The sequence below is a fragment of the Eutrema salsugineum genome, unplaced genomic scaffold, assembly GCF_000478725.1.
Source record: "Eutrema salsugineum unplaced genomic scaffold, Eutsalg1_0 scaffold_9, whole genome shotgun sequence".
NCBI lineage: Eukaryota > Viridiplantae > Streptophyta > Magnoliopsida > Brassicales > Brassicaceae > Eutrema > Eutrema salsugineum.
In genome coordinates, this window is record NW_006256342.1 from 10,100,021 (window position 1) to 10,126,259 (window position 26,239).

General features: G+C 32.5%; 2 protein-coding genes and 1 long non-coding RNA gene across 8 annotated transcripts in view; all 3 read right to left on the bottom strand.

Annotated features, from left to right (window-relative positions):
* The window catches only part of LOC112083932, an 11,835-nt gene extending 3,290 nt beyond the window's left edge, over positions 1-8,545 (bottom strand). For 2 of the 4 annotated variants that reach the window (XR_002897970.1, XR_002897971.1), the window contains exons 1-8: positions 8,360-8,545; positions 7,932-7,987; positions 7,176-7,454; positions 6,849-6,927; positions 6,592-6,682; positions 6,207-6,274; positions 5,928-6,030; positions 5,736-5,832 (exon numbers count right to left, since the gene is read on the bottom strand). This is a non-coding gene — a long non-coding RNA (uncharacterized LOC112083932). Of the gene's footprint in view, positions 1-5,735; positions 5,833-5,927; positions 6,031-6,206; positions 6,275-6,591; positions 6,683-6,814; positions 6,928-7,175; positions 7,455-7,931; positions 7,988-8,359 lie in introns of all 4 variants that reach the window. The other 2 variants (XR_002897973.1, XR_002897972.1) reach the window with 2 other exon arrangements.
* Positions 8,546-8,948: 403 nt separating this feature from the next.
* On the bottom strand, positions 8,949-11,431 carry LOC18008287 (calcium-dependent protein kinase 11). 2 transcript variants are annotated; one of them, XM_024152148.1, is made up of 5 exons: positions 10,796-11,431; positions 10,068-10,211; positions 9,639-9,977; positions 9,365-9,470; positions 8,949-9,047 (listed from the first exon to the last, which is right to left on the bottom strand). In XM_024152148.1, exons 1-3 carry the CDS (start codon positions 11,331-11,333, stop codon positions 9,832-9,834), a joined length of 828 nt encoding a protein of 275 aa, XP_024007916.1. In that variant the 5' UTR covers positions 11,334-11,431; the 3' UTR covers positions 8,949-9,047; positions 9,365-9,470; positions 9,639-9,831. The 2 variants fall into 2 exon arrangements, with proteins under 2 accessions (XP_024007916.1, XP_006391493.1); XM_006391431.2 differs by lacking the exon at positions 8,949-9,047 and having other exon boundaries at positions 9,445-9,470; positions 9,639-9,738; positions 9,826-9,977.
* Positions 11,432-22,173: 10,742 nt separating this feature from the next.
* On the bottom strand, positions 22,174-25,599 carry LOC18007934 (zinc finger CCHC domain-containing protein 8). 2 transcript variants are annotated; one of them, XM_024154782.1, is made up of 10 exons: positions 25,482-25,599; positions 24,869-24,935; positions 24,428-24,577; positions 24,128-24,209; positions 23,925-24,000; positions 23,600-23,680; positions 23,371-23,507; positions 22,993-23,245; positions 22,839-22,902; positions 22,174-22,711 (listed from the first exon to the last, which is right to left on the bottom strand). In XM_024154782.1, the coding sequence occupies exons 2-10, from the start codon at positions 24,921-24,923 to the stop codon at positions 22,272-22,274; spliced, it is 1,338 nt and encodes a 445-aa protein (XP_024010550.1). In that variant the 5' UTR covers positions 24,924-24,935; positions 25,482-25,599; the 3' UTR covers positions 22,174-22,271. The 2 variants fall into 2 exon arrangements, with proteins under 2 accessions (XP_024010550.1, XP_024010806.1); XM_024155038.1 differs by having other exon boundaries at positions 24,862-24,935; positions 25,482-25,497.
* Between the last annotated feature and the right edge of the window lie 640 nt (positions 25,600-26,239).

Below are 26,239 nucleotides of genomic sequence, written 5' to 3' on the forward strand. Positions count from 1 at the left end.
CTTTTTACCTTATAGTTGATTTTGGTCAAGCCGTGAGTAAAGTGATATTCTTATGTCATTATATTTTTTTGATCAAACCGTGGGTACTATTGTCGGAAAACTCGGTTGAAAGTCTTTTGTCTGAAGATATTTATTTCGTTCAAGCCGTGGGTACTTTAAAAATCTTTTCTCATTAGACTTTTTTTTCATCAAGTCGTGGGTACCATTGCTGGAAACCGATCGAAAGTCTTAGAAGACTTTTTCTAGTCAAACCGTGGGTATTACTCCCAGAAAACCCGGTCGAATGTCTATTGTCAGAAGATATCTCCGGTCAAACCATGGGTAAAGTAATATTCTTATGTCATTAGATTTTTTTTGATCAAACCGTGGGTAATACTTTCGGAAAACCCGATCGAAAGTCTTTTGTATATATATATTTATTTCGGTCAAGCCGTGGGTACTATAAAATTCTTTTGTTATTAAATTTTTTTTTTATCAAGTCGTGGGTACTTTTGCTGGAGATATTTATTTTGGTTAAGCCGTGGGTACTATAAAATTCTTTTGTTATTAAACTTCTTTTTTATCAAACCGTGGGTACTTTTGCTGGAGATATTTATTTTGGTTAAGCCGTGGGTACTATAAAATTATTTTGTCATTAGACTTTTTATTTTTACCAAGCTAGGATACCATTGCTGGAAAACCGATCGAAAGTTTTAGATGATTTTCTCTAGTCAAGCCGTGGGTACTACCCCCGGAAAACCCAGTCAAATGTCTTTTGTCAGAAGATTATTTTGGTCAAGCCGTGGATAAAGTGATATTCTTATGTCATTATGTTTTTTTTATCATACCGTGGGTACTATGGTCGAAAAACTCGGTTAAAAGTCTTTTGTATGAAGATACTTATTTCGGTCAAACCGTGGGTACTATAAAAATCTTTTTTCATTAGACTTTTTTTTTATAAAGTCGTGGGTACCATTGCTGAAAAACCGATCAAAAATCTTAGAAGAATTTTTCTAGTCACGCCGTGGGTACTACTCCCAGAAAACCCGGTCGAATGTTTTTTTTCAGAAGATATCTCCGGTCAAGCCATGGGTAAAGTGATATTCTTATGTCATTAGATTTTTTTCGATCAAATTGTGGGTACTATTTTCGGAAAACCCGGTCGAAAGTCTTTTGTATGAAAATATTTATTTCGGTCAAGTCATGCGCACTATAAAATTCTTTTGTCATTAGACTTTTTTTTTATCAAAACGTGGATACTTTTGCTGGAAAATCGATCGAAAGTCTTAGAAGAATTTTTCTAGTCAAGCCGTGGGTACTACTTCCGGAAAACCTTGTCGAATGTCTTTTGTCAGAAATTGTTTTTCTCAAACCGTGGGTAAAGTGATATTCTTATGTTCTTAGATTTTTTTTCGATCAAACCGTGGATATTATTGTCGAAAAAACCGATCGAAGGTCTTCTGTCTGAAGATATTTATTTCGGTCAAGTCATGGGTATTATAAAATTCTTTTGTCATTAGACTTTTTTTTTTATCAAGTCGTGGATACCATTGCTAGAAAATCGATCGGAAGTCTTGAAAGACTTTTTCTAGTTAAGCCGTGGGTATTGCTCTCGGAAAATCCGGTCGAATGTCTTTTCTCAGAAGATTGTTTTGGTCAAGCCGTGGGTAAAGTGATATTCTTATTTCATTAGATTTTTTTCGATCAAATGAGTATTATTGTCGGAAAACCCGGTCGAAAGTCTTTTGTCTGAAGATATTTATTTCGGTCAAGCCGTGGGTACAATAAAATTTTTTTCTCATTAGACTTTTTTTTTTATCATGTCGTGGGTACCATTGTTGGAAAACTGATAGAAAGTCTTAGAAGACTTTTCTAGTCAAGCCGTGGGTACTACTCCCGGAAGATATTTCTGGTCAAGCCGTGGGTAAAATGATATTCTTATGTTATTAGATTTTTTTCGATCAAACTGTGGGTACTATTGTCGGAAAACCTGGTCGAAAGTCTTTTGTATGAAGATATTTTTTTTGGTCAAGTCGTGGGTACTATAAAATTCTTTTGTCATTATACTTTTTTTTTTACCAAGGCGTGCGTACCATTGCTGGAAAACCGATCGAAAGTCTTAGATGACTTTTTTCAAGTCAAGCCGTGGGTACTACTCCCGGAAAGACCCGGTCGAACGTCTTTTGTTAGAAGATTATTTTGGTCAAGCCGTGGATAAAGTGATATTCTTATGTCATTATGTTTTTTTTATCATACCGTGGGTACTATGGTCGAAAAACTCGGTTGAAAGTCTTTTGTATGAAGATACTTATTTCGGTCAAACCGTGGGTACTATAAAAATCTTTTTTCATTAGACTTTTTTTTTATAAAGTCGTGGGTACCATTGCTGAAAAACCGATCAAAAATCTTAGAAGAATTTTTCTAGTCACGCCGTGGGTACTACTCCCAGAAAACCCGGTCGAATGTTTTTTTTCAGAAGATATCTCCGGTCAAGCCATGGGTAAAGTGATATTCTTATGTCATTAGATTTTTTTCGATCAAATTGTGGGTACTATTTTCGGAAAACCCGGTCGAAAGTCTTTTGTATGAAAATATTTATTTCGGTCAAGCCATGCACACTATAAAATTCTTTTGTCATTAGACTTTTTTTTTATCAAGACGTGGATACTTTTGCTGGAAAACCGATTGAAAGTCTTAGAACAATTTTTCTAGTCAAGTCGTGGGTACTACTTCCGGAAAACTCGGTCGAATGTCTTTTGTCAGAAGATTGTTTTTCTCAAGCCGTGGGTAAAGTGATATTCTTATGTCATTAGATTTTTTCGATCAACCTATGGGTACTATTGTCAGAAAAACCGATCGAAGGTCTTCTGTCTGAAGATATTTATTTTGGTTAAGCCGTTGGTACTATAAAATTCTTTTGTCATTAAACTTTTTATTTTTACTAAGCTAGGATACCATTGCTGGAAAACCGATCGAAAGTCTTAGAAGACTTTTTCTAGTCAAGCCGTAAGTACTACTCCCGGAAAACCCGGTCAAATGTCTTTTGTCAGAATATTATTTTGGTCAAGCTGTGGGTAAAGTGATATTCTTATGTCATTATAGTTTTTCGATCAAACCATTGGTACTATTGTCAGAAACTCGGTTGAAGTCTTTGTCTTAGATATTTATTTCGGTCAGGCCTGGGTACTAAATTGTTTTGTCATTAGACTTTTTTTTTATCAAGTCGTGGGTACCATTGCTGGAAAATCGATCAAAAGTCTTAAAAGACTTTTTCTAGTTAAGCCGTGGGTATACTCTAGAAAAATCCGGTCGAAAGTCTTTTGTCAGAAGATTGTTTTGGTCAAGCCGTAGGTAAAGTGATATTCTTATGTCATTAGATTTTTTTCGATCGAACATGAGTACTATTGTCGTAAAATCCGGTCAAAAGTCTTTTGTCTGAAGATATTTATTTCGTTCAAGTTGTGGGTACTATAAAATCTTTTCTCATTAGACTTTTTTTATCAAGTTGTGGGTACCATTGCTGGAAAACTAATTGAAAGTCTTACGAGACTTTTTCTAGTCAAGCCGTGGGTACTACTCCCAGAAAACCCGGTCGACTGCCTTTTGACATAAGATATCTCTGGTCTAGCCGTGGGTAAAGTGATTCTTATGTCATTATATTTTTTTCGATCAAACCGTGGGTACTACTGTCGGAAAACCCGGTCGAAAGTCTTTTGTATGAATATATTTATTTCGGTCAAGCCATGGGTACTATAAAATTCTTTTGTCATTAGACTTTTTTTTTATCAAGTCGTGGGTACCATTGCTGGAAAACTACTAGAAAGTCTTAGAAGACTTTTTCTAGTCAAGCCGTGGGTACTACTCCCAGAAGATATTATTGGTCAAGCCGTGGGTAAAGTGATATTCTTATGTTATTAGATTTTTTTCGATCAAACAGTGAGTACTATTGTCGGAAAACCCGGTCGAAAGTCTTTTGTATGAAGATATTTATTTTGGTCAAGTCATGGGTACTATAAAATTATTTTGTCATTAGACTTTTTTTTATCAAGCCGTGGGTACTTTTGCTAGAAAACCGATCGAAAGTCTTACAAGAATTTTTCTAGTCAAGCCGTGGGTACTACTTCCGGAAAACCCGGTCGAATGTCTTTTGTCAGAAGATTGTTTTTCTCTAGCCGTGGGTAAAGTGATATTCTTATGTCATTAGATTTTTTTCGATCAAACTGTGGGTACTATTGTCGGAAAACCCGATCGAAAGTCTTCTGTCTGAAGATATTTATTTTGGTTAAGTCGTGGGTATTATAAAATTCTTTTGTCATTAGACTTTTTATTTTTACCAAGTCGTGGGTACCATCGCTGGAAAACCGATCGAAAGTCTTAGATGACTTTTTTCTAGTCAAGCCGTGGGTACTACTCCCGGAAAGACCCGATCGAATGTCTATTGTCAAAATTATTTTGGTCAAGCCGTGAGTAAAGTGATATTCTTATGTCATTATATTTTTTCGATCAAACCGTGGGTACTATTGTCGGAAAACTCGGTTGAAAGTCTTTTGTCTGAAGATATTTATTTCGTTCAAGCCGTGGGTACTTTAAAAATCTTTTCTCATTAGACTTTTTTTTTTACCAAGTCGTGGGTACCATTGCTGGATAACCGATCGAAAGTCTTAGATGACTTTTTCTAGTCAAGCCGTGGGTACTACTCCCGAAAAACCCAGTCGAAAGTCTTTTGTCCGAAGATTATTTTGATCAAGCCGTGGGTAAAGTGATATTCTTATGTCATTATATTTTTCGATCAAACCGTGGATACTATTGTCGGAAAACCCTGTTGAAAATCTTTTGTCTCAAGATATTTATTTCGGTCAAGCCGTGGGTACTATAAAATTCTTTTGTCATTAGACTTTTTTTTTATCAAGCTGTGGGTACCATTGCTGGAAAACCGATCAAAAGTCTTAGAAGACTTTTTTTAATAAAGCCGTGGGTACTGCTCTCGGAAAATCCGGTCGAATGTCTTTTGTCAAAAGATTGTTTTGGTCAAGCCGTGGGTAGAATGATATTCTTATGTCATAAAATTTTTTTTTGATCAAATCGTGGGTACTATTGTCGGAAAATCCAGTCGAAAGTCTTTTGTCTGAAGATATTTATTAGACTATAAAATTCTTTTGTCATTAGACTTTTTTTTTTATCAAGCCGTAGGTACCATTGCTGGAAAACCGATTGAAAGTCTTAAAAGACGTTTTTTAGTTAAGCTGTGGGTACTGCTCTCGGAAAATCCGGTCGAATGTCTTTTTTCAGAAGATTGTTTTGGTCAAGCCGTGGGTAAAGTGATATTCTGATGTCATAAATTTTTTTTTAATCAAACCGTGGGTTTTATTGTCGGAAAATCCAGTCAAAAGTCTTTTATCTGAAGATATTTTTTTCGGTCAAGCCGTGGGTACTGTAAAATTATTGTCATTAGATTTTTTTTTTTTATCAAGCCGTGGATACCATTGCTGGAAAACCGAACGGAAGTCTTAGAAGACTTTTTCTAGTCAAGCCGTGGGTACTACCAACTCAATAATGTGGTCTGATGCATAATTTTGCTAGGGTGCTGGTTTTATTTTCTTCCGGGTCCAATCGAAGGGACAATATTCCCAAAAAGAATCTGACAGAACACTGTGAGTTTCTGCCTAAAATCTCTTTGGGTTGGTAGGAAAAAGAAGACGGGAAAGAAATTAAACATAAAATAAATAAATAAAAACGGAAAATACGGTAAAACGTACCTTGATTTCAAAAGCCCCATTCAGCATAAAAGTCAATTTCTGGAATAAAAAAATACTAGCTCACAGACAGATCCCAAATATAGAGCAGTGCTGGAAGCTGAATGTTAACAAAATGGGTTACAAGATCACCTAAAACAAATATAAAAAAGCAGATAAGCGGTTTTCGTAAATTAAGATGAGCTCCAGAATTACCTTTGGTTTTGTATAGCAGAAGACAATTGTTTGAGTGTATCAAAATTCCATTCCTCAACAGCAACAAAATTTCGTGAGGAAGAGTTGCAGAAACCAAGCAGACCTAAAGTATTGTTTAGAAATATTATATATGAAGATATATTTAGACCAAATATATATATATATATGAAGATATATATGCAGGTATCGTAACTTTGAAAAGACAAGAGCAATATAACCATGAATACTCTATTGGGCATATCCTAATACATTATTCTTGAGAAATATAATATCACTTACTCCTGTTATTTGCTGGTTCAGACCTCCGCCAGCTGCAATCAGCAAATACCCATTAGATATGTGTGCTCCTGGAGAACAAGATGAAGAACATGTGAGAGGAAAACTTATCGACACAACAAAGTGTCAATGATACAAAAACACAAAAATATTGAAGCGAATTTTAGTTGTACATCAACAGATTCCCAAATTAGTATTTCTAGGAAGCAAATTTGCTTTAAATCAGACTAAAAGGCTTATGACCAAGCTAAAGGCAGAGCTAAATTGGCTGTTAGATCAATAGAGTCGCAGACTTTTCCTGCTAGAATCCAAGATCAATTTGGAAAGGAACATAGTTTCACATTCTGGTAATGAGGCAAGACCAAAAGTAAAGAGATATGTCACTTACGTGGGAAGTTCCTTCCTCTTTCACTGCATTCATAGAAGAACTTCGAATATTTTGACTTCCGTATATCAATTAGTACCCGACGGCATGTATCCTGAGAATATCCAATTTCATGATTCAAATTAATTAAAAAAAATATGAAGAGAAATAAACTATCTTCAACCTTAAATCATACAAAATTGAGCAGAATAACAGTGACTTTCTCAGAGTAAGTAAGAAATGCTACACTGTTTTAGCTGAAGCTGCAATTAGAGAGGTACCAGTAAGCTCCGTTTGCTCAGTTGCTGAGAATGCCAATCGAGATGCAGGCAACGTGACCGGTGAAGAGTGAGATGACCCCTACGGAGAAAAGCATGAAACCTGCATTACCTCGTCATACTAGAGCTACTAGCTACCAAAATTCACATAACACATTCAAGCAACTCAACAGTGGGCTAAAAGGTCTGTTAACAAATTAGAGTTCTACCATCCCCACAGAGTCTAAGCAGCCAATCAATCAAATATGAAAGCAAATGCAAGAACAGTGTAGCATCTGACACAAAACTAGGAGTTAGGAACATATTAGTATCTGAGGAGTGAAATCCGACCTGAAAGATCAGGCGGAAGATATCTGTAAACATCATAGAATTGGTCCTTGAACCTTCTGCTCAGCATTTCATATGATTCATCAAGATTCAGTACTTTATTAGCTCGGGTACGTAGATTTCTCCTTTTATCATGTCACAGACACGACCAGGTTTCGAAGACACAGCATGGTCCTCATGCTCTAGCTTCCAGATGTCTGCATATCGGCTTGTAATCCTATAGCTTGGAATGTCTTCTTGGTTTGTGAAGCCAGCTTCTCTTGTTGAGGACAATATCAAGGTCTAAAAAGAGAAAACCCAAGTAGATGAGTAATCCTATAAAAATATATTGAAGCCTATAAAGCAAGTATTACCCAACTACTCTATTCGTAAAGAAATTCAATTGTAAACCATCTAGATATAAAATTAGATTGCTATTAAACAGATGATCCATACTCGAAATCAGTCAGGTATAGTTTCTCTAAACATGGAGGCACAGAATCATGTTAGAAACTAAAATGCATCAATTTTAAGGATAAAGAATAAGATAACAAACCTAAACCAAAAAAAATGTGTTCAAAAGATCATTGTTACGCGTCTTGAAGGCGGTTTTGGGATCTTCTATTTCACCATCACCATTAAGATGAATCACTAACCTAAAATGGAGTTTCGGGCATCACAATGTCACCCTAATTTTTTCAGCACTGACCGTCTTTCTATTTCTTCTCAGCAAATGCTCTCCATTAAGAAAGAAATACAGAAAATAAGGAATTTTGTTACCTTCTTCCTCATTGAGCATAAAGTTTACCAAAAGCAAATTGTACGCCTGTGAATTCCTGTTCAATTATCAGAATCGGCAAATACTATCAAACCAACACAGAATAAAGGGTTTGCATACACTACCAATCACAAACACAACTGGTTTAGATTACAGAAGGAAGCATTAGCAAAAGGACCAAGTCTCCTACATCAGTAATGTGGCTACAGTTAAGCACATCACAATTGTTTATGTGCAACAAAGATGACTACACATTCCAATACGAAAGATTTACTATTCATTATATTGTCTGGTTTATGTGGTAAATCAAACTCGCACCCAGGAGAACTTGACAAGTAGATTTTAAAACAGAAATGAAGTACCATAAGACATCATAAAAAACATACACAAGGCAGACATGAGAAAATCTTTAAGAAGAAAAAGGTAATACCCTTGGCTCAATAATTTCTTTACGCAGTTCTTCAAACGAAATTGTCTCAAAGAACTTCTGGCCTATCAGGTTCCTCAGACCTAAGAGTAGAGACTGCAAGTAAAGGTTCTTTGGAATCCGGTATCTCCACTTCATGAAACTTTCCAAGCTCTTTGTCAATTTCAGCAGCAACCTTTGGCTGTCTCATGTCTGCCCATGAGAGAAGAGAAATGAGATTCATTTGAAGTCCATGACACTGAATACTACTGAGTAGCACTTGTGTAAGCAGATGAAACATGAGACTGGAACGTCCACATTTTATAGAGATGTTTCACCGATGTTAATGAGGAGCATTGACAAATATTACCAACTTCCTTCAGTTTAATTCATACTATACAAGTATTTTACACAAGATAAACCGAATTAGGGATTGCAGGTTATCAATCTGTTTTGTTTTTAACTGTCAAACTTTCATTTGAATTTGTTAGCCATGTGAAGTTAACCATGTGAAACTTTGCAGGTCATCCAGTTAACAACAAGAATATATATGATTTTTAAGAAACTTTCAAGAGACCTATCCCGCTACAAGAATTTTAATGCCTACCTGATGGGTTGAGGTTCGTGCATTTATGAATGATAGCACCATGCCATTTCGGAATCCACCAAGCAACTTGGCACCAAATCCGGTAGCCGAGAGACACTTGATAGCCTATTGAAGACGTGAGAAACAAATAAAGAGAAAAGACAGAAGATAAAATTTCAAGTTATGCGAAAGAATAATTGGACATATTAGCAGAGAAAACCTTTGATAATTCAAGAAAAATCGAGAAAAACTCTGCCATGTTACTCTGCAAGGCTCATGCCATATCACTAGTAGACAGATAATTCAAATAACAGAGAAAATTCTTGGTAACGAAAACTAATACAACAAAACTCGGATCAGACATGAACAAATGATTCGGTGCACACAAGGGTAAGGGACTTCTCATGTACATTGAAATAAATGAGAGGTTATTAATAAATTACCTGTAGCTCTCTCTACCAGTTATAACATACTCCGTATTAAGCCCATACAGTCGCAGTGTTACAGACACTTCTCTATTAGTGTCTTCCTTCACAGAAACATTCAGCACTGCCATCATGAAAAGATGACATAAAAGTGAGAAAATAAAACAATTGAAACCCAAACATTGAACCAAGGTAGAAGATAGGCACTGACATGTATTACTGCGAACTCGGAAACGAAATTACTTGATGAATTCCTTCCGGAAGAGAAACATAAATGTATTGTGAAACTCACATATATTTGTAATGCCTCCAGATACTCTCTGGACAGAGAAGAGTGAATCATCAAGCTCTCTCCAATTCTTGAACAGATCTTTACATAACTCTCTGTTAAACTACACGATTCAAGAAATGATCAATTCGAGCTTAAAAAAAAAAAGAAACGGTTCAAGAAATACTAGACTCATGCCATTCGTCCTCACTTTTGACTAATCCGGCAAGAAAACAAAACAGTAACACGATCGAGTATAAGTCACAACAAGTGGTCTTTTGTTTTTATATATAATAGGCCACGGATCGGATTTAAAGTCTAACTTCCCTTGCAATATCTGTCTAAAGATTCCAGACTCGGTTTCTGCAAGCACCAAGAATAGAGAGATGCATCATTCAAGCTAAAACCAGAAACTTGTAAGTAAGAAAGGGCTGTGCTTTTTTGTAGACTAACCTGCCCAGAAAGGAGGAACGCCGCTTAGTAAGATGTAGAGGATAACACCGGCGCTCCACACATCTATTTCAGGTCCATAACATTTCTTTAGAACCTCCGGTGCAACATAGTACGGACTTCCAACTACGTCGTATAGATATTGTCCTGAAGAACAAACAAAAAAAACAATTAGGCGATGAACCGGCACTGGCTATTACCTATCTGCTTGTAAGGGAATCACAGATCCAAGGCCAGACAAATGCAGAATAGTTCCAAACAACACATGAAGTTTCAGAGACTCAATCTATACAAGCAATGTTTTTCTTAACAAAGAAACAATGCTCAAGCAGCAAAAATCAGAATTTAATGAAACAAATCATCAAGGCTAATTATACCCAAAGCCCTTGCCAGCAATAAAATGCAGAATAACTCGAATCAACGCATGAAGTTTCAGAGACTCAAATGAAGAACATCTATACAAGAAAAGAAACAATCCTCAAGCATCATAATTCGAGGGATTCAACGAAACAGATCAGCGATTCTAAACATACCCAAATCCCTTATAACGAGCTTCAATTCAAGAGACGATAAAAAAAAAACAAACCTGTGTCTATCAAGAAACCAAATAAACATGTATCGACAATGAATCAAGAAGCCACACAGATACAAACAAATTTGAAGCCATTCATTGATTGATTCCAAGATTAACCAAAGATAAGGGTGGATGATTGGATTAATCGAAACCAAACCTGGCTTGTAGAAGACAGACAAACCAAAATCCGTAGCCTTAAGCTTCGCATCTTCCTTGGGACTATCAAACAAGAAATTCTCAGGTTTGAGATCTCTATGCATAACACCAAGCGAGTGACAAGCCTCAACAACACCAAGGATCATCTTGATAAGCTTCACGGCCTCGCGCTCGCTGAAATGACCCTTCGACACAATCCGATCAAAAAGCACACCTCCTTCACAAACCTCCATAACGATGTGAACGAAGACGGAATCCTCGTAAGTACCTTTTATCCGAACAACATTGGGGTGCTCAGAGAGATGATGCATGATCTGAATCTCGCGCCAGACATCCTCGTAATCCTCGCGGCAGACGAGCTTGCGCTTGGGGATTGGTTTGCAGGCGTAATTAGCGGAGGCTGATTTCTCGGTGCAGAGGTAGGTTGTGCCGAATTGGCCTTGGCCTAGCTTTTTGCCGAGGAGGTAGTGATCTCTTAATCGAGGAGTTTGATACGGAAGAACAGTGTTTGAAGGTCGTCTAGGGTTTGGTTTCTCCATTTTGCGATCTCGATTTGAGGATTTTTTCTGTAGAAGAGACGATGATGATAATGGAGTTTTCCTTTGTAAGGCAAAAGACTCCAAGAACCAACGCTCCTTTCGATTCCTTCCCTCTTCTCCATTTTGTTTTGACTCACTCTTATATCGTTTATCAAATATCATTGCATTTCTTTAAGGAAATTTTATTAATTCAATTTTATTTACGTTTTCATTGTATTTTATATATGTAATGTCCCATATTGTTATTATTTTTCGTCTTTTAAAACATTCGGTCGCATATTTTTAGATAAATACATCAATTCGTATACTGTATATATTAAGTCTCGAGCCCCCGCAAAATCGCAAGGAAAATCAGGTATATTTAACTTTTAATTATTTTAAATATTTTTAAGTAAACACACATATAACAAAAAGTAATAATACTTAGATGTAATATTCAATTTTTTGAAAAAAAAATAATACTATTATAAAAAATAAATGGATATAACTTTCAAAAATATAAAAATACAAAAATGAACGAAATCATACAAAGCAATTAACATATATTTATATTTGAGTTCATAGTTTAAAATTAATGTAACAATGTATAACTCAAAATTTACATTTTATATATAAAAAATAATCAACTCTCTCCATATGAATGACACATCATCATTTTTAATTGATATGAAGATGATATGTGTTATTTTTATAATTTAAAGTTATAATTTTTCAAAAATAATAAATTAGTAAATTTTATTATCAAGTTTTAAACTACCCAAAGAAAATGAACTGTTTTTTTCATTAATTGATTGATATTGATTGGTATTTACTTTATTTTATATAATTTTCAAATTTTTTATGATATTGCATTTTAAATTGATTTCTAAGATTGTATTTTTTTGGGTAAAATTTCTAAAAAAAATTATAATAACATACTAACACATACAATCAATGATTATATTTACATTTTTTATTTGATATTGCATTTTATATTGATTTCTAAATTTTTTTATATAAATTTCTAAAATTATTTATAATACCATCTTAACACACATAACAAATAATGATTATTTGTTTATATATTTATAATATTATATTTAAAATTGATTTCTAAGATTTTTTTGTATATAAAATTTCTAAAATTATTTATAATAACATACTAATACACATAACAAATAATGATTATGTTTGCTTTTGTATAAAATTTGAAATAGTTAAAAAATAAAATATGCACGTTATGTGCGAGTATTCACCTAGTTCATATAAAAGACAATTATACAATTGACATTGAGAAGAAGTTGAATAATGATTATAACCAACATGATCAATTTTATCGATAAGACTCAATTGTTGATAGATATCTTTTTACAGTGAGAAGTTTTTAACATATGGTATAAATGTTAAAATCTTCAAACAAAGAGAATAAAATTTTAGTACAAAATCTTGTATGAAAAAAAATCAAATTTGTCATGATCTATAAAAAATATGGAAAATATTTGGATTTCAAAGTTCAAACTATTAGAAATAGTTTTGATACATTTTAAGTCAACATTATCTTTCGGAAACCTAAAATTGTCTTGAATTTATAAGATTATATAGCATTGGACATATTATATTGGCTTAACAATTTCTTAATTGTGTGATATTAGGTGATTTTTTAACTCGTTAGCTATATCAAAAATATACATTGAGAGAATTTTGGTGGCTTACCATCACATGGTAGTACAGACCCAATAAGATGATATTTTTTACCATGGACCTTGAAACAATATATCTCATATGTATTTTGAACAGAATAATCAATTTCTGCACCCATAGAAGTAAAAGCTATGATAGAATTATATGCTCTTATATATCGAAAAAACAAAAGCTCATCTAAAAAGTTTAACTAATAACGATGGAAGCTCAAGAGCAGTAGGGAGTAAAACACGACTTTGTTTGAAATAAATTGAGAACAATTGTCGTTTACTAACTGAATCTGTTTCGGTACATTCTAATGACCAAACCTAAACATGACAATCAGGACATTGCATTAAGTTATTATTTGGTTCTTTTTTTCGTGGTCTTCATCCTTTTCTTTTAAACTTTTAACATTATTAGTTTTAATATATTTAAAAAACAGTTATGATATTATGACTAGTAATCAAAAATACTTACTATTCTAACATTTTTTTGGATGCTATCGTTTGATATTGGTTGAAATCACCATCTATTCAAAATAAATTTTTAATTAATATAAATAAATTAACATTCCAAAAATATTTTTTTAAATATATAATTTAAGTGACATACTGTTAATCGAAGATTGTTGGTTGTGAGAAACTTTTTAATTCTATTTAATTTTAAGTATTCATTAATTTTTTTATACTTTTCTGCATGCAAAATATTTTAAAAATATATTATATTAATTTTATATCAAATTTTTACACCCTTAAATGGAGGATAACACAATAACAATTCAAACATTATCAGCCAAGTTTTAATTACATCCTACAAGAGTAAATCTTTAGAAATGAGAAAGTCAATACAGAATAACTAAATTTGATCATTTTATTGAATAAATAAAACCTTCTTTGTTTAACAATAGTGAACTCGTAGATCTTATCCCAATAGTATTAGAAAAGTTTGTAACTTTTTTTCCTCAGAAAAATTTGTAACTATAGCAGATACTTTAATTTTATGGCGTTTAACAGGTGAATTGTATACTTGATAAAATAATGTTTACCATCTCTAAATGAAAAAAAAAACTGTGTCTTATATTATATAAAGTTGTATCTTCTTAATGAAAAGTTGTGCATCTTCAATAATAATCATGTCTTTATTTTGAAAATATGCAATGCTTCAATATTGAAAAATTAACTTAAGAGGTGTAATGGTTGGTAAATTAACCTTAATTTCAAAGATTGCAATGTTTAGTAAATAACTATAAACTCAAGAGTTGCAATGATTGGTAAAATGACCATAGTCTCTAGAACTGCAATATCTAGTAAAATAACCATAAACTCAATACTTATTTTAGAAATTTGTATCTTCTTAATGAAAAGATGTGCCTCTTCAATAAGTAATTGTCTTTTTATTTTGAAAAGATGCAATGTTTCAATATTAAAAAAAAAAAAAATTTCACAGTTGCAATGGTTTAATAACCATCAACTCAAAATATGCAATAATTTGTAAACTAATCTTAATTTCAAGAGTTGTAATATTTAGTAGATAATTATAAACTCAAGAGTTGTAATGGTTGATAAAATGACCATAATCTCTAGAATTGCAATGTCTAGTAAAATAACCATAACTCAATAGTTGCAATGGTTCACCAAAATAACCATCAACTCAAAAGATGCAATGATTGGTAAATTAACGTTAATTTTAAGAGTTACAATGTTTAGTAAATAACTATAAACTCAAGAGTTGCAATGATTGATAAAATGACCATAATCTCTAGTATTGCAATTTCTACTAATATAAGTATAAATTCAATAGGTGCAATGGTTCATCGAAATAACCATAACACTTAAATCTCCAACATTCATTTTCTATTAAAATGTAATCATAAATTCACTAAATATACAACACATATACAAATACAAAAACCAAAAGAAATAACCATACAATAGCTAGAAGTTATATAAAAAATATATACAGTTAAAAATATATTTAATAGAAAGATGCAACGTTCATTCATAGTTTTCCACAGAATGTATAATTAAAAAAAATAAACAAAAAGACACAACTTTATAATAATGATAACCTTTCATATTAATAATTGTTATACAAAAATGTACAATTAATTTTAAAAAATACTAAATACAAAGAAAAATGGTTCATTCATAGCTTTTCATATTGTTAGTTTTTTCACATCTTTAGGTATTTTTTTGTTCTTCCTAACCTTTCTTTTTTCTTGAAACTTTTTTTTGATTTTTCATTTTCTTATTTTCTAGACTAAAATCTTCATCATTTTCACATAAATTGGCTTCTTCTTTGTCTTTTTTTTTTCACTTCACATCTAAACATATTAATTGCATTATCTACTTTAGAAAGTACATCTTTAATCTCCATTATAGTTTGGTATATTATTTTTTCTATCTCAAATAAATTATATAACTATTATTGTATAAGCAAAAGTACTGCTACACTTGCATAATTAATGATAAATTAAATTTTAAAATATGATTTTAAAATATAACTAATAAACTTATAGGACAAAAGAGTTTTTTTCCGTCTAAATTACTTTCATTAACAACCAAAGTAAGTGTGATTACAAAGTCGAATACAAAACATCGAAATACAAATTATTGTATAAGCAGCTATATACGCCATATGCTGAAGAAAAATAATTAGAAAAAACAAACTAACACTGCTTTCTTCCGAGATAAGCCTTACACGCTAACAAGTTTTGAAACTTGTTATTTTCTTTTTTCAGTATTGGTCTCACTCTGATACGATAAGTATGCCAACCTGGCACTGCATTGATTAATCTCCAAATCACACAGTGAAAAGCCATTGCATCCCGTACATGTTTCCAAATATTGACCTCATGATACCAAATAATCCATATCATAGTCGTTATTGAAACGGTTGACTTTGAAATCCTCGTGGTTGTTGTACACCAATTATTTTTAAATGATAGATGAATTGTTGCCTCCGCAGGAATGAGATGTTCCATCTTTTCCAACGAATCATCAGGCCATGGTGGTGGTTTCAAAATCCCGTATATGAACTGAAACATTAATAATCCTCTGAAAAATATATCAAGAGGATGAGATTTACCTTGCACCAATAGCAAGACAAAAGCGCCGACGAACCACCACTGTATGAAATAGTAGTTGATTGTGGGAGAAAGACGCTCCCGGAGGGAGAAAAACACGTCGACCATCCACTCAAACCTCTGGGATTTTCTCCTCTCTATTTCCTGGACTAGATAATAGAAAATCGCAGAAAATCCAATAACTAGAAAAACCACCGGCCAACAGATAAGGAGAGGAACATCGACGAACAAAACACCGCATCGTTTTGTAGATAACCAAAACGATGAAATCCATGTCATTAGAGACATCAATTGGTTTTATTGATGATATATGTGGGAAAGAAAAGAACAAAACCGAAAAGAAAGGAAAATCCGGCGGCCGGAGCCGCCGGAAAATGCAGAAAAACGGAAGAAAAAGTTGCAGGCGATGGGAAGTTGGGGGAGAGAAAGAAGCGTGTCGCTTCGCCTTTTAACAAAATATTAATTTTGGACAAAAGAGTATGTTTCCTTCTAATATTAGTGATAAATTTGCCAAAAGAATTATCATTTTCCTTTTAGTCTTAATTTTTAAAATTTTCTTCCAAAAATATTTTTTCTGGATATTGAGCGGATGTGAGACCCTCTAATTTATCTATGACTAAAGATAATTTAGTAAAAAAAATTAAAATAAAATTAAAAACTCATATAAAAAATATTATGTTGCCTTTTAATATTGATACTATAATTGCCAAAAAAATTACCATTTTTAGTCTAAATTATTTGGCTTTCGTTCCAAAAATATTTTCTTAGAAAATGAGCAGATCTTTCACGTTCCACTTCAAGTTTTTCTTTATTCATGGCTAACCATATGCTTAAAAAGAAAATCTAACACCATTTAGGTAAAAATTAGAATTAAGTTAAATTGAGGTTTTTTAACAAAAAGTTGGTGTGTAAGGTGTTATTTTTTCAAAATTATTAGAGCATTATTAAAAAAAATAATAAAAAATAATAAAAAATGCAACAAAATATATACAATCTTGAAAAGACATAAGCATTAAGAGAATCAAACTTTAAAAATCGGCGGTTATGTACGAAATGGTACTTTAATAAAATATAACGAAAGAGACATCTGTAGAATTGTAATCATTGAATAAATTACCAGTTATACACAAAAATGTATAACTAATTAAAAATAAACAGAAAACACAATGGTCCACTTATAGTTTTTATTTTATAGAATTTCAAATGGTACAAATGAATAGTTGCAATAGTTTAAAAGAAGCATGATTCCAACAGTTGCAATGGTTTAATAACCATTAACACAATACTAGGTGCAATGTTGGTAAAATAATCTTAAACTCAATAATGTTTAGTAAATAACATAAACTCAAGAGTTGCAAGGATTGGTAAAATAACTATAATCTCTAGAGTTGCAATGTTTAGAGAAATAACCATAAAATCAATAGTTGCAATGGTTCACTAAAAAAAAGGTAACACTTAAATCTCCAACATTCATTCCCCACTAAAATGTAATCATATATTCACTAATAAACAACACACATACTAATAACAAACTAAAAGACACAACCATACAATAGCAAACAGTTATATACATAAAAATACAATTTTTAAAAAAATATTTAATTGAAAGACATAACGGTTCATTCATAGTTTTTCACAGAAATATATAATTTAAAAAAAAATAAAAAAACAAAACTTTATAATAATGATAACTTTTTCATATTAATAACTGCTATACACAAAAAATATAATTAATTAAAATATTAATAAAAAAAAATAAAATAGTTCATTCATAGTTATTCATATCTTTATTTTCTTCACAGATTAAGGTTTTTATTTTCTTTTGTCTTGGAATTTTTTTGTGATTTTTCATTTTCTTATTTTTAAAACTAAAATCTTCATCACTTTCACATAAATTAGCTTCTTCTTTCTCTTCTTTTTTCACTTCACATCCAAATCTATTAGTTGTATTATCTACTTTAGAAAGTGCATCTTTATTCTCCATTATAGTTTGGTATATCATGTTTCTTGTGTTCAAATAAATAATATAACTAATATAGTATAACCAAAAGTAGTGCTACACTTGCATAATTAATGATAAATTAAAAATCAGATTTTAAAATATAACTAATAAGCTCATAAAAAAAATTATGTTAACTTCTAAAATTAGTGATAAACTTGTCAAAAGAATTATCATTTTTCCGTTTACTCCTAATTTTTTAAATTTTTTTCCAAAACTATTTTTTTGGATATTGAGAGGATGTGAGACCCTCCAATCCAAGATCTTCTTTATTTATGGCTAAATAGAATTTTAAAAACAAATTTTAAAATAGAACTAAAAAACATAGGAAAAAATTGTATGTTGCCTTTTAAGATTAGTAAGATAATTGTTAAGAGAATTACCATTTTTTTGTTTAGTCCAACTTTTTGGCTTTTGTTCCAAAAATATTTTCTTGGGGAATGAGCATATCTTTCATCTTTCATTTGAAATTTTTCTTTATTCATATCTAACCATCTACTAAAAAATCTTTCGTGTAACACCATTTCGGTAACAACTGTTTGCAAATAAACAATTTTTAGATTAAATAATTTTAATTTAATTTAAAGTTTATCAATAATAAATTGATATATAAGAGGTTGTTTTTCAAAGTAGGAGATCATTATAAAAAATTCAATAAAACAAATAATGAAGAATGAAACAAAATATATATAATCTTGAAAAGACATAAGTATTAAAAGAAGCAATCTTTGAAAATCAGCGGTTATATATGAAATGGTACAATTAATAAAATAAAATAAAAAGACACAACCGTAGAACAATAAACATTATATAATTTAGCAATTATACATGAAAATATACAATTAATTAATATAAATAATTATTAGAAAGACACAATGGTTCAATGGTTCTTTCATAGAAGCAACTTTTGATAATCAACGGTTATATATGAAATGTTACAATTAATAAAATAAAACAAAAAGACATAACCATAGAATGATAACTTTTATATAAATTAGCAGTTATATATGAAAATATACAATTAATTAAAAAAATAATTAGAAAGATACAATGGTTCACTGGTTTTTTCATAGAAGCAACATTTGATATTCAGTGGTTATATATGAAATGGTATAATTAATAAAATAAAACGAAAAGACACAACCGTAGAATGAGAACTTTTATATAAATTTACCGTTATATATAAAAATGTACAATAGAAATACATAATGGTTCAATAGTTCATTATATGAAATGGTACAATTAATAAAATAAAACAAAAAGACACAATCGTAGAACAATAACATTTATACAAATTAGCAGTTATACATGAAATGAAAAGGTACAATAAAAATACACAATGCTCTAATAGTTCATTCATAATTTTTCATTTTGTTATAATTAATAGATTATTTTAGTCTTATCAAGGAAGCTTTCTCGGTGTCATCAAAGCACTTTACAACAATTTCCTCCATAATTAACATAAAATCGAAGTGGATAGAGAAACCGAATAAAGCAATTTCTAGTCGACCTAAGAAACACAAAATATCTGTAGCCAAACAAATTCTCGGACTAAACAAATTCTCCTCCGAAATCGAAAATGAAGAAGAATTCCAAAACCATACCGAACAACCCACACAATTCAACAGTTGAATCAATCAATGGTGAAGGTTAGAGAGAGAAAAACGAACATGATGCGAGGAATCATGACGAGGAGAGGCAAAGGTGTGTCGACGATAAACGAAGAAATATGGAATCTGGGAGGAAGCTTTGTTGTTGCCGCTAGCTTCATCTTCGTCATTGTGGCCGCTAGCTTTACCTTCGTCGTTGTTACCGCTGGCTTTAAACTTCAGCAGTCGACCTAAGAAACACAAAATCTCCGTAGATAAACACATTCTCCTCCGAAATTCAAAAATAAAGGAAAAAATTAAAATATACGGAACGAGCCACAAATTCAACATCGATGGTGAAGATTAGAGAGAGAAAATGAACATGATGCGAGGAATCATGACGGGAGAGGCAAAGATGTGTCGACGATAAACGAAGAATTAATGTGGAATCTGGGAGGAACCTTCGTTGTTGCCGCTCGTTTCATCTTTGGATTCAATTTTTCTGAACGTTAAACGTTGAAATTGGAATGAACAATGCTTCAATGGTTCATTCAGAGTTTTTTATTTTATTATTATTAATAGATTATTTTAGTGTTATCAAGGAAGATTTCTCGGTGTCATCAAAGCACTTTACAACAATTTCCTCCATAATTAACATAAAATTGAAGTAGACAGAGAAACCGAATAAAGCAATTTCTAGATCGACCTAAGAAATACAAAGGGTTTGAATGGACGAACAGTTCATTGATGGTTCGAAGACGGAGCGGATGTCCTGTTAATAATCTTTCAATCACAATTAGTTGTGTAAGTTATTAACCTTTGGTAAAATAATGATAAAAAATAATTATACACTCTACAGTTAAAGCAAATCAAATTGTGTGGTGAAAAATTGTGTCTTCCTAATACAGTAGAAAACGCTGCTTATTTGGAGAGGTTGTACCGTATTTCTACTTTTTAGTATATTTTAATACTATTTTTCAAATAAAGAGAATAGTTTAATTTAAGATAGTTAAATCTATTTAGTTTTATATATGATGCATATACATAATCTAACATTATTTAAAGATAATACATATTATTAAGAAAATAAAACTTAAAATAAATTAAACTTTTTATAAAATTCATATGCACAATTTAACATACAAAGATAATTATTGCTATATTTTGATTTGAATTGTGTTTTTTGATTGATCATTTACGAGTTTAAATTTTTTGAAAAATAAGTTTAATTATATTACATGTATTATAATTAAAAAGATACAAAATAAAATAATTTATATTATATTTATCATGTATCAAATCTTATAAATATTTATTTTTTTTAATAAATATTTTAACTGAAATTTATGTAGATAATATAATGATATTTTTATTCCAATATCTCCCAAAAACTATTTATTATCCACAATTCCCATTCAAACATATATTTTGGACCGCCTGATTCATTTGATCCGCATTTGTACCGCCAAATCTACTTGAACCGCACTTGATCCGCTTGATCCGTCTGAACTGCTTGATATGCACCGCCTGATCCGCTTTCTCCATTCGGAACCAAAATATCCATAACCAAACAAATTTTTGGGCTAAACAAATTCTTCTCCGAAAACAAAAAATGAAGAAGAATTCCAAAACTATACCGAACGAGCCACACAATTTAACAGTAGAATCAATCGATAGTGAATATTAAAGAGATAAATACGAACATGATGCGAGGAATCATGACGGGGGAGAGGCAAAGATGTGTCGACGATAAACGAAGAAATATGGAATATGGGAGGAAGCTTCGTTGTTGCCGCTAGCTTCATCTTCGTCATTGTTGCTGCTAGCTTTATCTTCGTCGTTGTTACCGCTGGCTTGAAACTTCAGTAGTCGATTTAAGAAACACAAAATCTCCGTAGATAAACATATTTTCCTCCGAAATTCAAATAAAGAAATTTTTTTTTGAAATATTCGAAACGAGCCACAAATTCAACATCGATGGTGAAGATTAGAGAGAGAGAAAACGAACATGATGCAAGGAATCATAACGGGAGAGGCAAAAATGTGTCGACGATAAACGAAGAATGTGGAATCTGGGAGAAACCTTCGTTGTTGCCGCTCGCTTCATCTATATATTCAATTATTCTGGACGTTGAAATTGATCTTCTCCTCTCTACAATACGATTCTCTTTTTCTGAACTCAATTTCTGATTCTGTTTTTCCTAATTTTTTTTTTTTTTGTGACGGCGTTTTCCTCTAATTCTCTGGGTCTTTTGGCTTAAGCCCTACGCCATTATAATTTGACATCAGTCACATGCCCTATATATTTGGAATTGTGATGTCTAAATTTGTAAACAGAATTAAGTATTAATTTTTTTTGAACCTAGGTACAATTGGTCGACTTTTATTACGAGAAATTATCTATGGTTGCAGTCCCAACATTATATATTTTACCAACAAGTCTATTGTTGCAAACTATGAGTTAGCTGAAGAAATAAAAAATTACGCATGAGTCACCTTGTCATCTCAGAAAGCTTCTTGAATTCAACGCGTTGCTACTATGTAACTGTTACAATAATTCTTCCCTAAACATTACAATATACATCCCACATTCACTCATTAACTCATCTTCTGTTGCTAAATCTATATGGATCACTATCACCCCTCTCCTTCAAACTCGAATCATACGAAGAGTAATAATACCTTCTCTCTGACTCCGATTTTTCAAAGCCAGGGCTTCTTGGTCTAATGCCATACCTTGGAGGATAACTTGACGACAGTTCAACACCTGGAGGACCCATTTCGCCTCTATAATCTCGTGGTTGATGGTGATCATGATAGTAAGCATGTCCTGAGTTTTTCCTCTGTTCCCATAGCCACACATCTGCGTTTTCCGGGATGGGTGCGTTAATCCCCGGAAACTCGACTGTCTTTTTCATTTGCGGCTCTTGAGGGCTTTCTGTTTCCAAGATTTCACCATCCTCAGTCTTTACTTCTTCTTCTTGTGCTTTAGTCTCTTCCTCTCCAAATATTGTGATCCCCGAGAGAAGATCGTCTTCCACAGCTACAGATACAAAAAAAAAAAAAAAAGAAAGAAAGCAAAGACAACTAAAGATGCATTTGATTGTATGATGGTGATGTTGGTAATATGATGATGAAGAATGATAACATGAGAAAGTAGGAAAGCTTACCTAAATATCCCGGTGGATACCCAATCTCTCGCATTCTGTGAAGCCAAGGAGGAGGATCGAGTTCCTGGAGAAGACACTTTAACTTTAATCAGAAAGCTCATTTTCTATTTTAATGAAATTTTCCCCAGTACAAGAGAAGGAAGCTGAAAACTACCCCTAGACCAAGAAGCTGACGTGTCTCTGCATCAAGTGAGCCTGGCTTCAAGCCATCATATATTCCACCTTGATGGCTCTGATAGTATCTAGACGGTAAACGAGAACCAGGAGTCTGATTTCTCTTGCTTTTATGTTGTCTCCGTGCAATACTAACAGCTGCTCGATCAAAAGGCTTTGGACATTCTCTTATAGAATGACTGTAACCGCCACAATTGAAGCAACGTGGAGGATCATCAATAATCTCCAAGCCTCTGGGACAATAAGGAAAAACAAAACTTCAAAAGAACGCACAAGAGAGAAACTAAAATTTCATTAACACATTCAGTGTCACAAGGTAAAACGAAAACATATTAACTACAAATCTAGATTAGTTTACCCTTCTGAGTTACTCAAACCATTGGCTGAATCTAAACCAATTGGAAATCCACGGTTATAAAGAGGAGTAGTGCTACTTTCCACTGGAATAAACTCCTTTAAGGAATTGCGACCAGTTTGGTAGTCGAACCAAAATGACTGCACATGCAACAATAATGTATCTATCAGTAAGGATTACGAAAAACCTGAAAATTTCAAGCTTCCATATGCTTGACAACATTTTCACTCACCACAGATGATGTCTTCTGCAATCCCACACGCAAAGCAGGAAAATATGTTTTATCACCAGATTCTACTACTTGTTCTTGATCCTGATAAGATTCCCAAAGAGAATATTCTAGATTATGTATTTATGTTGTACCATGAAAGTATATTTTGTTATTTGAATAATAGAAGACAGCATACAAATATACATATCATTTCTTACACGCATCCTAAGTTTCATTTACAATATTCATTCAATCAAAAGTTGAGATTGATTCACTTTTGCAAAACGTTAGAATTCACGGTATTGGCTACAAATAAGCACTTCAGAAGACCTTAAATCGTAGCTACCTGGGACAAAGAATTTTGTTCTGCCTCCCATTCTGACCATTGCTGTAATAAACTTTCCAGCTTCTGCTTACTAGCTCTGTAAGATACAGGAAAAAAAATTAAAACAAGTAGAACACCAACAATCATTTTAAGACAGTAATGCTTGAGCATAAAAATGTTAAAAGTTACTTGTGGTCAAGTTAAGAGTCTACTTTTCTATTAACCTTGTTAAGTGTTTATAAGTAACATGAACTGAAGGTTGTTGTTCGTCAGAGGTTGTTCTGGCTCTTTTAACACCAGTTTTAGCTGATACATGAAATTATGGAAAAGAAACGAAAGAAAACGTAATCACATGCATTCAAATCTCAGCGTAAATGATAATAGAAACATGTTCAATTTCCACGTCAATCCTAAAGTGGTTTTGAATGAACTATACTCGGGGGACTATCAAGAGAGCAAAAGGTAGGATTTTAAGAAAGGCAAGCATTAGCAATCTTCAACATAAAAGGAAAAGAAAAGGATACAACTAACATCCACTTTCACGGTGTCAACACTCACATTGACAGCATCCACTATTGATGTTTCACCTAGAAACTGGCCAGACACATTTCCGAAATCATCTTCTGTTAGATCCATGTCTTCCTCCATGTCTATATCCCTTTCCCCATTCACATCTGATAGATTTAAGAATCACAAACAGAAATAAATCCAAACGCTCTTCTTTATTGAAAAAGAAAAAAACAATAAAACAACAATAAAAACACGGATAAAACCTTCGAAATCTCTCTCTCTAACTTGGATGAGTCTCACAAACGAGACCTCCTCCTTATACTTATTCTAAAACGTAAAAGCAAAGCACTTGGAAATAAGGATATAGAAATGAGAAACCATAACTAATTTCCTGAATCAGTAAACAGAAAGAAGACAAATCAACATCAGTAGCAGCTAAAGAATGGACCTTTTACCAGAATTGATGTCATTTTTCTGACCTTCCAAACCAGAGCCGCTTGAAGCTGCCATTTTTTAAATACCCTGCATAACAAAAGCAAAAAACCATAGCAATGAGCAATCCAAAAACTAAGCAATATATAATTTCAATTTCAAGGACTCAAATTCAGAATCCACATACACAGATAATGTAATTGCTAAGATTCATCAAGAACCCAATTCTCAGTCAAAACAAGATCTAACTTCTTCCGCAATAAATCAATCCCAGCTCATGGTTTTCCAACGAAACCCAATTGAACTCATGGGAAAAAAAGAATAAACTTTAAGCAGCAAGAATCAAAATTGTTTAATTTTATGCTTCACGCAAATTTGTTTAAACTTCAAACATTAGGGCTGAAGAGTTTACAAGAAAAGTGACTAGCGCAAACCAAGAATCTCCATAATAACCTCAATTCGAAACGTATAGCATAGACTAAACGGGCAAAACCCAGTTTCAAACATTGAAGTGAATATGAAACTACACGAAGCTCACGAAAGAGACGAAATCTTTTGCTATTAAATAGCTGAAGTAGAAATTAGAGGGGAGGCAAACAGATAGAAGAAGAAGAATAATTAAAAAAAAGGCTTTACCTTTATCAACGGGAAACAAAATTGTGTCAGACACCAGACTGACGAGAGTGATGAAGAAGAAGAAGAATGGCGATGAGAGATAGATCTGTGGGGATTCAAAAGAGAAGCTTTTATTGGTCCGCCCAAGAAACCTGTACAAATCAATGCGACCAAGAGCACTGTGAATGATTTGTTAAGAGAAAGCCCATGTGGCCCAAAAATGAGGGCCCGTATATCGGAGGTCCGTTGAAGTTCAAAATTGTTACATTTGTGGTTGTGACAGACTAATCACTCTAGCCTTTCAAGTTTCAATCTTGATAATTAACACCTGAACATTTCTTGAGTCTAAAACTCTTCTCCCTTTGGTTTAGCTTCAAAAGATCTCATCTTAGATTTCTCTGTTTTGGATTTGAGGAGTTTGACAAGAGTTTCTATAATATCAAGTAGATAAGATGTTAGAAAATGAAACACATAAACCAAAAACAATTCGCTTCTGTACTCGTAAGATCTTGATGGGAATCACACACTTATAAAGTAACTTCACTTCTCTTATTTGAAGTAGCAGAAGATACCAAAAGTGAAGTACATAATAAAGGAAAAACTCGGATTGATTGGCGCCAACCACTCTTTGGCCCTATTGTAGTGTCAATGTTGTCTTTGGCACTAATAGAAAACTCATGAACACATAACTCACTAAGTGGCTTAATCATTAAGGAAACAGACATCCCTCTTAAGTGTATGAACTAGCCACTACTGTAAACTGTAAACTGTAAACACAG